We start from the raw sequence: 14,446 nt of genomic DNA, 5'->3' as shown, positions 1-14,446 counted from the left end.
CTTGAGAATGTGTAATTTCAGTAAGATTTTTATTGTCGGTCGCATAGACTGTGATCTGGATGTATTAAGCATTTTTCTCTCCTTCTTTGCCATTTCTGATTCTACTTTTTTTCCTGTGACAGTAACTGTATTTTTTTATTTATTTCTAGTGATTTATTTCTAATACCTCAATAACATCAAAGGCAATACAAGTTTGTAAACTAGCTTCATTACACTTTCGTATCACATGGTTTTCCTGCGGGGGTTTTTTTGGGGGGAGGAGGGGGGAGTTGGGGGTGAGTGTTCAGTAGAATGTTCTCCCCCAAAACCCATTTTTGTTTACAGAAGGAATGCCTTCTAAAGGCCCATCTGGATCTATCTGGTTGTATTGGTCCTGTACCTCCTGTGTTCCTATCTTGCCAAACAGAAAGATGGTGATGGTCCAGAGCTCTCTGCTTTCAGTAAGCATCAAAGACTTAAAGCTTTTTTTTTTTTTTCTGCAAAACACTTATGTAACGTTATGATTCCAGCATCGTGCTTTTTAGACACAGATCTATATAATGTCCTAATCTTATTCTGCTTTTCCTCTTTTTTATTTCTTATCCCTGAAAGGGTACCATTAGAGTAGTCTGTTGTTAAACCTGGCATGTATCACAGCACTACTTATCTCATGCTATTTGAAAGGCAATGACAATAAATCAACGTAAGAAGTGAGTTACTTTTCCCAGTCCCAAGTCCTCACTGTGCAAAAACTTTTAAGAGGCTCACAAATCAGAGCTCTCAGATTACAGGGAATCTCTGTCATGGGGGACAACCCACAACCCCATACGAACTTATCATCCTCGCTTCACAGAACTGCACCCATTTTTCATCACATGGGTCTCCAGGGTTATGTCAGAGGAAACAGAACAGCTGGAAGAGGAAGTGCTGTCTCTGTTCGCTCAAAAGTTGTTTGGTCCAAAGCTTCTCTCTCTTTGGCTCTTTGCTGTTTTAGACAAAAAATTTGTATCAGGTTGAAGGAAAATTGAAGGCTGTAGTCCTAATTTCTCCCCACTTCAACCTTTTGTGTGTGCAGTATGATACACTTTTCAGCTTTATCATACATGGGTTTCTTTCAATAGACTTTGCAGAGCACCAGATCAATGGCACTTAAAAAATGATCAGCTTTTAAAATTTTCTTCTCAATGCTCACACGTGATCCCATACCTTATACATCGCATGCTGTTCAGTCCTTGTTTTGAAGAGTGAATTGTTATTTTTTGTATAAGGTTTACAATTACTTTTACTATTCTAATTTATCATTGTATCTAGTCCCTCAGTACCATTAATTTTAATAATAGTCTGCACCATGACAAAGTGAGCTTTAACATTAAAAGTGCCCCAAAACATCCTTGTGTGTGCAGGTAACATCATTAACATATTAGAACTCTGCTATCACTAGCAAAGATGCCACTGCAGTTGCTTTCTTAAGCTTGGAAAAAGGCAGGGGGAGGATGAAGAGACACATCCCTGACACAGACACTCCTTTTTCATGCAGCCACTGTTCTCATTACTGTAGTTACACCACGGTTTGAACGTGAGTGGAACTGGAAGCTCATACCAGATAGCAAAGTGTTACCATGCCTCTGTGCCTCTCCATTTCTTGCTGCCCTCCCACCTCATCTGCCACTTCACTGCCACCTTTGATGGCCAGAATCACTTTCCCCGCCCCCTCTGAAGGCCACAGACATCTGCCATCCCACCGAGGTATGGGACCCACAAATCCACCAGAGCCCCCTTTGAAACGCACAGGCAAAGACTGACATGCATAGAGTCTTTCTGCTCTATTCTAGCACTTTGCTGGGAAGGCAGAACAGCAGGAAACAAGGAAAAGGCCCTCGGCTTCCAAGTGTGTTTTCTCTACTCCTGGAGCGGAGCTGTTGCAGCCTCCTCTGGGAAGTAAGTTTAAGGTAGCCAAGAGCTACAGCTCATCACTAGTGCTACACCATTAATACTTGATTCGATCCAGTGCCCATCACCGGTTCACTGGTTCTGCCTCACTTCGGGTCAGAGCCCAGACACTGACCCCGGGCCTCCAGCGGTGCCCGCCGCACACGGCTGCCGCCTCGGAGAGCCGATTTCTGGGAACCGTCAGCATCTCCCGGCGGTCCCAAGGCGCAGGCGGGCCTTCTCCGCCACCTGTCCGAAAAGCGACCCACACAGCTCTTGCTCGGGCCTTCCGCCCGCTGCCATCGCCTCAGGGCCGGGGGTCAGGGCCCCGCAGCCCGCTCTGGTTGCCTTTGGCAGGCTGTCGGCTGGGACCCCCGGCGCAGCCGCCCGGTGCTGCCAGCCCACCTACAAGGCACGGCTTGAGAGGAGAGGCATTTTCTGTGCCCCACGGCCGCAGCTGGAAGCCGACAGCACGGCCCCGGGCGGCTCGGGCCCCCTCGTCCCCCGCCCCGGGCTGCCCGCCCCGCGGCAGCCTGACCCGCGGCCGAGGCTTCTCCCCGCCGGAGCCCGCCGCTCCCCTGCGCGGCAGCGCGAACCCTCCCGCCCACTCGCCGCGGCTCCGAGCGGGCAAGTTGCGTGTATGTAAACACGAGCTCCTCGCAGCACCCCCGTCCCCTTCCTCCTCGGCCCCGAGGGGGCCCCGCCGCGACCCGGCCCCCGCCTCCCCCCGGAGCAGCGGCAGCGCCGTCAGTCAGGCGGCGAGGGGCGGGGGCGGGCGGGGGCTCGGTGCCGGCCGCCGCCCCCCGCTGCGTGAGGAAATGGCTCTCACGTGAGGCAGGCGGCAGCGCCCGCCGTACCCTGCCTGCTGCCCGGGGAGGAGGCGCCAGCGGGTCCCGGGGCCGGCTGCGCCATGCCGACCAGCTTCACCGTGGTGCCGGTAGAGGCGCAGGGCGAGGAGCGGGGGCCGGCGGAGCGGGATGGGCAGCGGCAGGAGGAGGAGGAGGAGGAGGAAGACGAGAGGGACCGGGGCTCCGGTGAGCGAGGCGGGGAAGTGCTGGGGGGCAGCGCCCGAGGGCAGCGCCGGCGCTCGTTGCGCGGGGGAGCGGGGCAGGCCGGCCGGCCGCCGGTGGGCCCCCGCAGCCTCCGGGGGGGACCGCGCCGCTTCCCTGCGGCGGGCGGTGCCGGCGCCACCTGCCCAAGTGGAGTGCGCTGGGGAAGAGGGCGAAGGTCTGGCGCCCGCGGTGGCCGGGAGCTGGTTTCTCTTTGTTTCCACAAGCGCTCGCCGCTGGCCCAGAGGAGGAAGTGCTCGCGGGCGGCGGAGCGAGGCAGCCCGAGGGCGGCGTGGGGCGGCCCGGCCACCTCCCGCCTGCCGGAGCGAGCCGGCCCGGTCGGTGCCGCTGCCCGCGCAGGTCGGGAAAGACCTCCGAGTTCGTCAGGTCCAGCCGTTAAGCGCTGTTTAGAAGCTCCGTCCCGCTGGCGCTCACTAGAGAGGCGGGAGGGCGGCGCGGACTGCCCCGGGTCCCTGTGCTCTCGCACCGGCGGCCGTGCTCCGGGCGGGGTGGGCGCTCGGTACCTGTCGGAGCGCTGGGAGCCGCGCCTCCTGCCAGGCCTTGCCCCTGGGGCCGCCGGGGGGGCAGAGCGGAGCCCGCGGTGGAGCTGGGTGGGGGCCTGGCTGGAGGAGCCCCCTGCAGCGGGGTGCCGGGCTCTGCCCGCCCGCTGGGGGGCGGGAGCGGCGGGGGCCGCGGTGCCGGGGCGCTCCCGGGAAGCGGCGGCTTGAGCTCAGCAGCCCCCGCGCTCTCCCCGCCGGCAGCGGGGGCGGGGCAGGGGGCGGGGCTTCCGCGGCGGCGGGCGCGTCCTGCGCGGCGGGTCGGGCGCTGTTACAGGCGGCGCTCCCAGGGGTTTGGGGTGTTTCTTAGGTGATCGCAGGGGAAAATGGGATTTTGCAAAACGCGACTCCTTGTAATGATGGCTTCTTTTTGTGGTATAGATCACAGATAAGTAAGGGTAATACCATGTGATGTAGGGTGCGAATGTAAAGAGATGAAAACGGGTGTTTGACGAACAATATATTTACGTTATTATAACTTCATTTTGCGTAAAGACTCCTTGGGAAGATGGTCCAGTAAAGCACCAAGCTGACAAAGTCAGGTTGTTTTCTCCCCCCAGACCCCTACCTACCTATGAAAGATATATACACTGTGTAGTTGCATTTCCTTTGGCGTATTCAAGCAGTGAGCAAGTGTCCTAATAGCTGCCACTTTTTTCTTTCAAACTAAATAAAATAGTATAAACTGTGGCAACAGTTTGTTTCCTATGCTGGATGGATGACTGCAGCGCAATGTGAATCTGTTTGGGCAGCCACCCTCATGTTAGAAGAGCTGGTCAGAAAGGCGTGGATTGCGGTGTTTGCTCAGATGACATCTCAAAATACAGGCGTAGTTAGACAGGAGTTGTTAGAACCTGTGTGTATATCAAGCGTTTGGAAATCTTGGGAGAGTGAGGGTAAGAGTGGTACTGGCACTCTTATAGTGGCTTATCTCTAACCTTTAGAGTGGTGGTTAAATAAAGAAAGAAAAATATTCATGCAGTCAAGTAGAATTTGTGTGGACTAGCGGTTACATTTGTACAATATATTTGAATTATCTCCTGTTCTGGATCTGTATCATGTGAATGGATGTATTTATGTATGACTTCCTGTTAATGTGCCTGTAAAACAGGGAGTAGAGAGGAAGATCTGGAAGAGAGAAGGCATCAACTTGTAGACAAGATACAGTCAGAGAGCTCTGCCTTCATTACGAGATTAAATGCTATACTCAGATGCAGAGGTTTAGGACATACTGAATGTTGCCTTGGGTATTATATGGATGTTTGTGGTATGTAAACCTGTAATACATAAAATTGAAAGTAATGCTGTGTAATCAAATAATTCTCCTTGACTCATTCTTCTGAAAACTGTAAAGGATCCTAAAATATTAGTATAGCTAAAACCAGTTGCAGTTAAGCTCATCTGAAAGCCTGCTGCTTGGAGAAGGAGTATTTGCCTTTCTCCTTGCTCCAGCCTTAAGGAAAACGCAAGGGAGTAAACCACTTCCTTCCCAGGGTGCCCTTCCTTTTTCCTGCATTTGACCTTGGTGCTCATCAGACACTTTGCTGGGCTGGTTCAACGTGCTAAACTGGCAGAAAACTAAACTGCAGAGGGAAAAACATGCTTCCCCTGTTCGGGAGTTGAGGTGAGCGAGCACTGCAGAAAGTCTGTGAATGGCTGGACTTGTGTCAAGGTGGGAGGCAGGTAAGGCTGAGAGCAGAGGTGGAGATAAAAAGGAGGGAGAATGGGAACATCCCCTTTGGCTCATCCTTTGCCTGTATAGCTCAGTGTACAATTCTGTTCCAGTTGTTCAGGAATCTAGAATTTTGTCAGTTTTGATTGAATTGTCTGGCTTAAAACCCAAGTAGTTCTGGAATTCATTTGACTGCACTAGTACCTTGTTTTTTTTTTAAAAAAAAAATCTACAAAGCCAACCAACCAAAAACCTAAACCAACCAAAACCCAACAACAAAAAAACACAGCAGGTTGTGTATGTTGTTTAACCATTAGATCACCAGTAAAGTAGCTCTGGTATCTTACCATTCCATGCATTTATCCCCTTTCACATGTTCTTATCTGATACTTACCTATGTGATAATGGAGTAAATTGGGATGTTCTTACTCTATGCTCTTCACTTCTTCATAACCAAAAAAATAGAAGTCTATAGAATTTCAGATGATTATGTGACACCCTCACATGTGTGAAGGAGGGGAAGACATGGGTGAGTGGCTCTTTGGCTGATTATAGCACTGGCCAGAGTAGTACTTTGGAATAGTAGGGAGGTAGAGTGTTATGCTTGGACTGAACCATGTCATTGAGTGTTGGAGCCTGCTGACTCAAATATGCACAAAATATCAGAAGGCATATGTGCCTGTGCAGAACCATATGTACCTGTGTCTTTTCATGTGTTTAAAACACACTCCCAGGGAAGGGTATTCAGGAAGTAGTAACTGGCTGAAGAGGAGAAGGAAACAGGTGGTAGGCGATAATGGATGAACTTTTGTGAGAAATTCTGGCTTTAATTTGTGTTCAGTTTTTTGTTTGTTTTCTTCTCATGTGTCAGTAATGACTATTGGATAACTGGCAAAGCTTTGTAAAGTTAATCAAATCTGTCTTTCATTAGCAGGTCTGCATGTCAGCTGTTTCAAAGCATAACTAGTATTTTTAGAATCTCATAGTATTATTTACCTAGCCACAGCAGTGTCTGTTTTAGAAACCAGTAAGAGAACTAACTCCTGCAAACTCTTAAATTGAAGACCCTCAAATACAAAGCATATCAGTGATTAACCTGGTCATCTACCAAGAAGTCATCACGTAACTAAAGTAGCATGAATGCTGTGAATTCCTGTAAAATGCTAATTCCTGGGAAACCAGAAAATGGTTGAGGCAGGTGTATATGCAACAGAGGGAAGACAAGCTAATCTCACTGAGATATCCAGTATACTCTGTTGGCTTCTGCTCAAACATAGAACCAGTCTGTAGTTCAGAACTTCATCTGTACAGAAAAATATGGTTTTACATGTTTCCCTTCATCCCATTGCAGTTTGTCCAGTTTTCTGTATCCTGAAAAAATGCAAACTGATGTCTTCACTTTTTTCTTCTTTAATCTCTCCCCAGGTTAGTTATCCCTCTCTGCCTTGCTCATCTGCTTAGCCAGCTAAAGGTTCAGGTCTAGGGATATGCATGCAAGCATGAGTTGGCAAATATGATACTGTTTTCCACACGTTCTTCCAGGCTTTAACAACTTGTGGGCCAGAAAAAGATGATTCTTCAATGAAACTGGATTTGTTTCTCATTTTTTGGTGAGTTTAGAGTGTGTTCTAAATGTTTGTATTCTAAACACAGTCAGTGAATTTTTCTTACGTTGTCTATGTAGTTGGGAATTAACATATGTTTTTGGCACTTGAGAAACTGTGGCAGTAAGATCTGCTGCTTAAAGGCAAGTTACCTCTTGTTTGTTTTCTGATCCAGTCATCAGATTAAGGGCATCAAATCACGTTAATACTTGTCAGGTCCCTCTCCAGATCACTCAAGATTATTAACCTTGTCCCATCTTAACACTATTATCACTTTTCCAAACTGAAGATTTTTTATTTGATCATTCTTTGCATGGAAGCTATTCCATACTTAATTGTTCTACTTTCTGTCTTCCTCTGAACTTTTTCTCACTTCTGTTCATTTTGAAATGGGGGAGGTTCCAGAACTGTGCATGGTAATCAAGTTGTGAACAAGCAGTGATATATTTTTATTTTTTTTTTCCTCTCCACACCTTTGTCTAACATGGACTTTTCCCTCATTTCATTCCCAATGTTCAGACTGTGGTTTGAAAAGTGATTATTGAACTAGTGTTTTTATGAAACAATCACAACGAGACTATCTCATTCATGAGAGGTAACAATCAGTTGGAGCCCAACTGGTTTAGGATTGCATTCCTTCACGTATGCATATATCTACTCTTAAATTTCTGCATCAGATTTTGCCTGTTGGTTTAACAGTCATTTAGTCTTGGAGATCTGCACCTCTCCACAGTCAGCCTGTACCTTGACTATCCTAAATAACTTGAAATGGTTTCACTGTCACATCTCTGGCACCTCATGTTTTTTTATTTTTGTTACTGTTTTTTATTAATGTGTGGAACGGCATGTGTCCCAGCACAACTTCAGTGACCATCTCTGAGAGTAGACCATATTTGTCTTCTATTTTCTTACTCGATTATTTACCTCTGGCTTATCTTCTATCTTCTCTTTTATTCTATGGCTGCTCTGTTGCCCTGAGTATGTTCAGAGAAGGACTTAATCAGATGTCTTTTGGAGATCTTGGCAAACTGTATAAATTAGGTTTCCATTATCCGTGTGCTTGTGGATTCTTTCAAAGAACTCTCTTAGGCATGTGAGATAGAGCTTCCGTAAAGGGAGATTCTGTTGGGTGTCCTTCGTCACCACCCGGGTGTCATCTTGTGTAATACAATGTTGGAATGGAAAATATTCCTGTTGCAGATAAACGCACGGCTGACATTTGATCACAGGCATGGGAGTTATACTTGGCTTTGAGGGGCATTGCCTGTTCTGATGTATGCCCAGCTCTGCCAAGGTGCTGTAGTTGATCCTTTCACTGTTGAATACAGCTGTATGTATCATCGTGAATATAAGTGTTTCTGTTAGCTATTGATAGCCTGAAGGGAAATGGGGGCAAATAAAGGAGGCAGAATTAACTAACATCGCTGCGGAGTAAGTGGTCACTTAGCATTTTGTAACTGGTCAAACACTTGTTTTAGACCGTTGCAGTTTTGACCGTTTTTTTGTGAAGTAGGGGATCTTAATAACTGAAACAGAATAAAAATAATAATTTATATCTCTTGTGTTAATTTTTTGTGAGTGAAGTGCTAATGTTCTTTTACTGTACTTATTGCCTAAAGAGCTAAATGTAAATAATTCTAGTCATAAAGTAACTTTAAAATAATATATTCCAGGAGAAGGGAACATCAAATATAGTGATGTCAACCCTCGTAATTTTAAGTTCTCTGATCCTGTAATGAAAATATTATTACTGTGATCTCTTATTGCTGACTTTTCTTTTGGTGATAATACTTTTGCAGCCATCAGAATGTGGTGAGTAAACGTCTTCTGGTGTAACTGGTTTTTACTGGTTTTCATAACAGAACTTTGCTTGTAATGTGGTGTTAAAATTGTGACGTGACCCTGTGAAATGCTCACAGGTAGTGTTGTAAAGGTTGCTTTTGGTAAGGGGTGTAGTTTGTTACTGCGTAGCAGCAGATTTTATTAGCTGCTGCTGCTGGGGAAAAAAAGTATTTCTAGTCTCTCTAGTGCTACTGCTTGTGAACTGTTTTAGGGAGCCAAATTGGCAAAAAACTAGCTAATGACAGAAAACCAGTTGGTTTTGAAAAGATGTTTGAAGAGGCTTTATTTCCTTCAATCAGCTCATTGCAAAAAAACAGTATTGTTTCAGCCCAACACAGAAGAACACTCTCTTGGCAGCACTGTCCTGAATAATTTTTCCTGCATCTTTGAACTCTGTTGTTGCTTTACATAAAAATAGATACTAAAGCATGGGGAATGAAACAATTAGCACTATTTTTACTTGCTCTCCAGACTAATGAACTATAGAATGTTATCACAGGGGACATATTTTCTGAATCTGAGTAGAAATATTAAAGCTTGAGTGTTCCATTCTGCTCCACCCCCGCAATGCGTTGCTTGGTTAAAATGAATTCTACCAATTTAAATGGTTTCTCCTACCCGTTTTTCTTCTTGTACACTCCAGACATCCCCCCCAGCTTTGTGCTGAGCATGGTGTCCTATGCAACAGACCCTATGCATGGGTCTGCTGGGGGCAGCTGTCCCAGCCGTGCCCCTCCCAGCCCCTTGTGCCCCCCAGCCTGCTCGCTGCAGGTGGGGTGAGAGGCAGAACAGCCCTCGGCTCTGTGCAGGCACCCTCAGCAGTAATGAAAACATCTCTGCGTTATCAACGCTGTTCCCAGCACAGATCCAAAACATAGCCCCGTAGTAGCTGCTGCGAGGAAAATTAACTCTGTCCCAGCCACAACCAGCACAGGCAGCAAAGACAAATTCCATGGAGAAGGTGTCATCGCTCCTGGCAGTGGTTATGAACATTCTTTCCTTCCCTGCTGAAACAAAAATACATGGTGAAGCGCATTGGGTAGGGGGGGGGCTACAGGGGTGGTTTCTGTGAGAAGATGCCAGAAGCTTGCCCCCATGTCACACAGTCAGTTTTGCTGGCTGCCAAGAGGGGCCTGCCACCAGCCAAAGCTGAGCCCATTGGTGATGTTGGTAAGAAAAGGTAAAAAAAAAAAAAAAAAAAAAAAAAAACAAAAAAAAAACACAAAAAAAAAAACCAACGCTGCACAACAGCATCTAAGAGAGAAGAGTAATATGTGAGAGAAAATCCCCTGCAGACACCAAGGTCAGTGTAGGAGGAGGCAGGAAGTGCACCAGGTGCCAGAGCAGAGGAGATTCCCCTGCAGGCCATGGTGAAGGACCATGGCGGTATGATGCAGGTTGTCCCCAGCAGTCCATGGAGGCCCACAGTAGAGCAGATATCCCCCCTGCAGCCCATGGAGGACCCTACACTACAGCAGGTGGATGTGCCCTGAAGGAGGCTGGAGCAGGCTTCTGGCAGGAGCTGTTGGCTGTGGAGAGGAGCCCATGCCAGAGCAGGTTTGCTGGCAGGACCTGTGACCCCAGGGGGGACCCATGCTGGAGCAGTCTGTTCCTGAAGGACTGGTGACCCTATGGAAAGGACCCGTGCTGGAGCAGTACTTGAAGAACTACAGCTTGTAGGAAGGACCCTATGTTGGAGAAGGTCATGGAGATCTGTCGCACCAAGGGTGAGCAGGGGAAGAGCGTGAGGAGGAAAGAGCGGCAGAGATCCCATGTAATGAACTGACTGCAATGCCTGTTTCCTGACCCCTAGTGCTGCGCGGGGGGAGGAGGTAGAGAAATCGGGAGTGAAGTTGAGCCTGGGAAGAAGGGAGGGGTGAGGGGAAGGTGTTTCTAGGTTTGTTCTTATTTCTCATTACCCTGCTCTCTTATTAATTGACAGTAAATTAAATTCATTTCCCCAAGTCAATCTGTTTTGCCCATGACTAATTGCTGAGTGATCTCCCTGTCCTTGTCTTGACCCACGAACTTTTTAATCTTATTTTCTCCTCCTGCCTTGCTGAGGCGGGGGGTGGGGGTGGGTGATGGAGCAGCTTGGTGGGTGCCTGGCGACTAGCCAAGGTCAACCTATGCATGAAGTCTATGAAAACTGCAGACTCTGATTTGATATGCAATTTTTCAATAGTTGCAAAACTGGACAAAGTTTTGATGCATTAGGTTGTGCGACACTACGTTCTTGCTATGCTGCCCTGACCCTGCTTTGCAAGAGGTATAACTGTTTCTTTGGCAGCTTTTCAACCTTCAAAATTGCCATCCTTGAGTTTTAGGGCATCAGAAGTGTTACCTACTTATTTTTCAAGGTCTGACGGTAATCATCAGAAATGGATTAATGAGCAGTTAACAGTATATGAACTTAAAAGGTGGTCCCTGAATCACAGAAATGATTGCCCTAGAATCACAGCTATAGGAAAGTGTGGCTTAATAATGTTTGTGTCAATTGGACGGTTTTTATTATCTGCTTCCTGATTTCAGCAGCTAGCATTCTTAGTCAGGTACCCTAATTAGCTGTATCCTTTAGCTAACCCATAGCAACCAAAAATAAGCAGCATTCAACCTGTTTAGGAGGTCATTCTGGGAGCCTTTTGGAGGCAAGATGTTGAGTGGTAACTGCTGTGCAAAAATTATTATTAATTGTTTTTAAACTTTTATCTTCTGAAAAAAATCCTTTCTCTTTCAAAGAAGAAATTGAAAACTTGTCAGAAGGCAAGAAATAGAACAAGGGACACGCAAGTTTGAAACTTCTAAAAATTAAAAGCATCTTCCTACAAACTTACTTTATGAAGAGAATAAAACCTTTAGGAGATTAATTCCAGTCCTGAAGGATGGGAAGCTTGCATGTTTTTCTTCTAGCTTCAGAAAGGAAAGTTTAGAACATCCTTGAAAATACATCAGAACTTCGCTTTGTTACCTGTAGAAATGTCCTGATAGAAACTTCCCAGGACATGAAGATAAACAACCAGATAGCTTGCTGCCATCGATTAGTGACCAGTCCCATCTCTATCCCTTTACTGGCCTTTCTTGCTTTGTGGAACATCTGCTGAGGAGTTGCACAGGCCACTATATTTTTCTTAGTGAGGAACAAGAAGCATTCCCGGGGTGGGGTGTGGGATCCAAAAAATCAAGATGGGAGGTACATGGAGGCAGGCTTTTGCAGCATTGGTGAGTTAAAGCAGCTCTCTTAGAGGCCCAGCAAGCACCAGAGCTGGTTCTAGGATGGAGGAACTTTGGAAAGTGGGCTTGGAAGGAGCCTTCAACCCTTTCAGCCTTTCCACAGTTGACCATGCTTGTGGCATAGGGTGTTAGGATCACAGAGAAAAGCAGATTTTGGATGTAATTCAAAGATTTGCTTACAGGAACTAGCCTGTTCTAAGCAGTAACGTCCCTTTAATAGAATCAAAACAGGTTGTATGATATTGTTTAAGTCTGGTATAGAATGTGTGAAATAGATTAATGCATAAACTGGAAAATGGGGATATGTCTGATTTGAAAGAGAATTAACAAATTACGCAGCCAGTCTTAAAGAGGACCCCTTTATAATTTCAAAATACTTGATTTTAAAAAGAATGCTTACAGAGTTGCTAGAATTATAAAGTGCTTTTTATATGCTACATCTTAATTGCAATTAATGCAGGCTCTTTCCTACATAAAATCAATGTTTAGCAGCTATATTTACAGTTAACTTGGTTAAGATTTGGCAGTATATACTTGATGAATAAAATGGGCTTTTTTTAATAGTAGATAGATCTTTCAAATAGGTTAATACTACTTATTGCTAATGTGTCTTGATCTGTTTAGTGGAAGCATTTTGAAGTGAATTTATTTGATGGAAAGAAAACTTTAAATGTATTTAATATTAGGTGAAGACGTGGGATGTTTTAGTAACTTGATCCTGCCCGTTTCACTAAGCATAGTGTTTATTCCTGACAGAAATCCTCCAGCTTAATTCTCTTTAGAGAGTTCTGTGACTGTCATGTAGTTCTGTGTCATGTGCATGCTTCACGCTGCGTAAAGCCTTAATGACTTGTTTCAGGATTAATCCAATACTAGTAAGAAACAGGATTTAAGGTCTTACACAAAGCTGAGAGGAAGCAACTGTCAGTTCCCTGTTTCAATTCTTGATACGTGAAGAATCAGCAGAGGGGAATGACTTGATTTTTTCCTTAATCATGAGTGAACAAGACTATGAAGAAAGTGGGCCAAATCCAAGTGAGTCTCTTTTTAAAAGACAATACCACAATTCTAATGACTCTTCTTCTGAAATAGCAGGGTTTGTACTTCCAGCTATATTAGAAAGAATTTATAAAGAGCTTTTTCAGTATGTTTTCATTAGAAATAGGCTGTGCTTGATTATAGTAGTAGCCTAAGTAAAGGAAAGCTAAATTTTAGTGATGTTGATAAGGTAGGTGATGGATGTAATATTAGAATCCTCCATTATGTAAAAGGGTTTATAAGGAGCTTAAGTACACCTTGTTCTGCTTTTCAGGATAACTTACATAAATTGCGCTCGTCATTGATAAAAATAATACAAGAAATTGGTGATATAGTAAACATATTTAGACATTTCTTTACTAAAAAATCCAAATAACCTACAACTTTGAAGTAGATTGCACTCAATTCTTAAACTCATCTGATACAAAAATTCAGAGGTAAGATTTGTTCAAAGTTATTCCTGCCTTTTCATAATTTGAATTAAAGCGAGGTCAAGTTGGAAAATTTGAGTTTATGTTAAAGCTCTAACGAATACTTCTATATATGTTTGGATTAGGAGTGGTAAAAAGTTACATTTTCAGGATTGTGTGAGTTCTCTTTAGTTGCCTGCCAATCGAAAATTTGGGCATATAGGAAATATGCATGATAGAGAGCATGGAATTACAGTTTTTGCCACAGGCAGCTTTCTTGGACGTGACGCTTCTATATGTCAGTTTTAGTGACTTGTAAGTTAGGTGCTTTTTACTTTATGAAGTTTATTTACATGAATGGTAAATGCTTGTTTACTCTTGCACGGACCGGATCTCATGTTCATATTCTTGGTCTGTAGTGTATTCTAATGTGGCCAAATACTAACTTAATGAAAATGCTACCATATTTTTTATTAACTGTTATTTTTCATCTGTATCTGGCTAATCAGAAACCAGAAACTACTTCAAGGTACATTGAGTGTAATTGAGTTGCTCTTTAGAAACTATGAAAGGTTATGACTTTTCTGCGAAGTAGTATTCTTCAACTGTGTTCTGCTTTAGACAACAGCATATAAAGCTAGAAATTTCTAGTGGAAAGCAAAGCTTTTTAGTTTTACACGTGTGCTTGTTTAGAAAACAGTTACACCTTATCTTAGCCAAGCTATCTTATTTCAGGCCATGTGGTTCAAAAGTTTTAGATCCCTCTTTCTTCTTTGAATACCACCTGTAATCTTTTGTCATGTAAAACAAATCCGCTTTTATTTTTCAGATAGATGTTGAATTCTTACAGCATGACAAGAGACAGATGCTTGCTTTTTTGGACAGAATGTGTTTGAATGCAAAGGGAAATAGGAGCACTTATTGAATGTGAACAATAATGACAGCTACAGTGTGGGACAGTGAGGAAGCAGTGAATCTGGGAAGGATTTAGGGGTCAGACTGGAATAGAATAGCATGAGCTTGGTTTAATACTGTGGTAAGGAGGGCTAGCTGATCCTTGGGAGTAGAGAGGTGATGATTATACTTCTGTAAATAGCATGATTGAGACTAGTGTTAGAAGGCTGTGTTTTGACTT

At 44.9% G+C, this 14,446-nt stretch overlaps 1 protein-coding gene across 6 annotated transcripts in view; it reads left to right on the top strand.

The window, feature by feature from the left end:
- The first annotated feature begins 2,721 nt into the window (after positions 1-2,721).
- LOC130147473 (solute carrier family 12 member 7-like) overlaps positions 2,722-14,446 on the top strand; it is a 77,416-nt gene continuing 65,691 nt past the window's right edge. For 2 of the 6 annotated variants that reach the window (XM_056334628.1, XM_056334629.1), the window contains exon 1: positions 2,722-2,942. In XM_056334628.1, coding sequence (XP_056190603.1) covers positions 2,819-2,942 — 124 coding nt within the window. In that variant the 5' untranslated portion in view covers positions 2,722-2,818. Of the gene's footprint in view, positions 2,943-5,751; positions 6,797-12,767; positions 12,899-14,446 lie in introns of those variants that run through there. The other 4 variants (XM_056334623.1, XM_056334625.1, XM_056334627.1 and 1 more) reach the window with 4 other exon arrangements.

The sequence above is a fragment of the Falco biarmicus genome, chromosome 4 (assembly GCF_023638135.1).
Source record: "Falco biarmicus isolate bFalBia1 chromosome 4, bFalBia1.pri, whole genome shotgun sequence".
Lineage (NCBI taxonomy): Eukaryota > Metazoa > Chordata > Aves > Falconiformes > Falconidae > Falco > Falco biarmicus.
The sequence above is the reverse complement of the archived record's forward strand: the minus strand, read 5'-3'. Positions and strand labels throughout refer to the sequence as shown.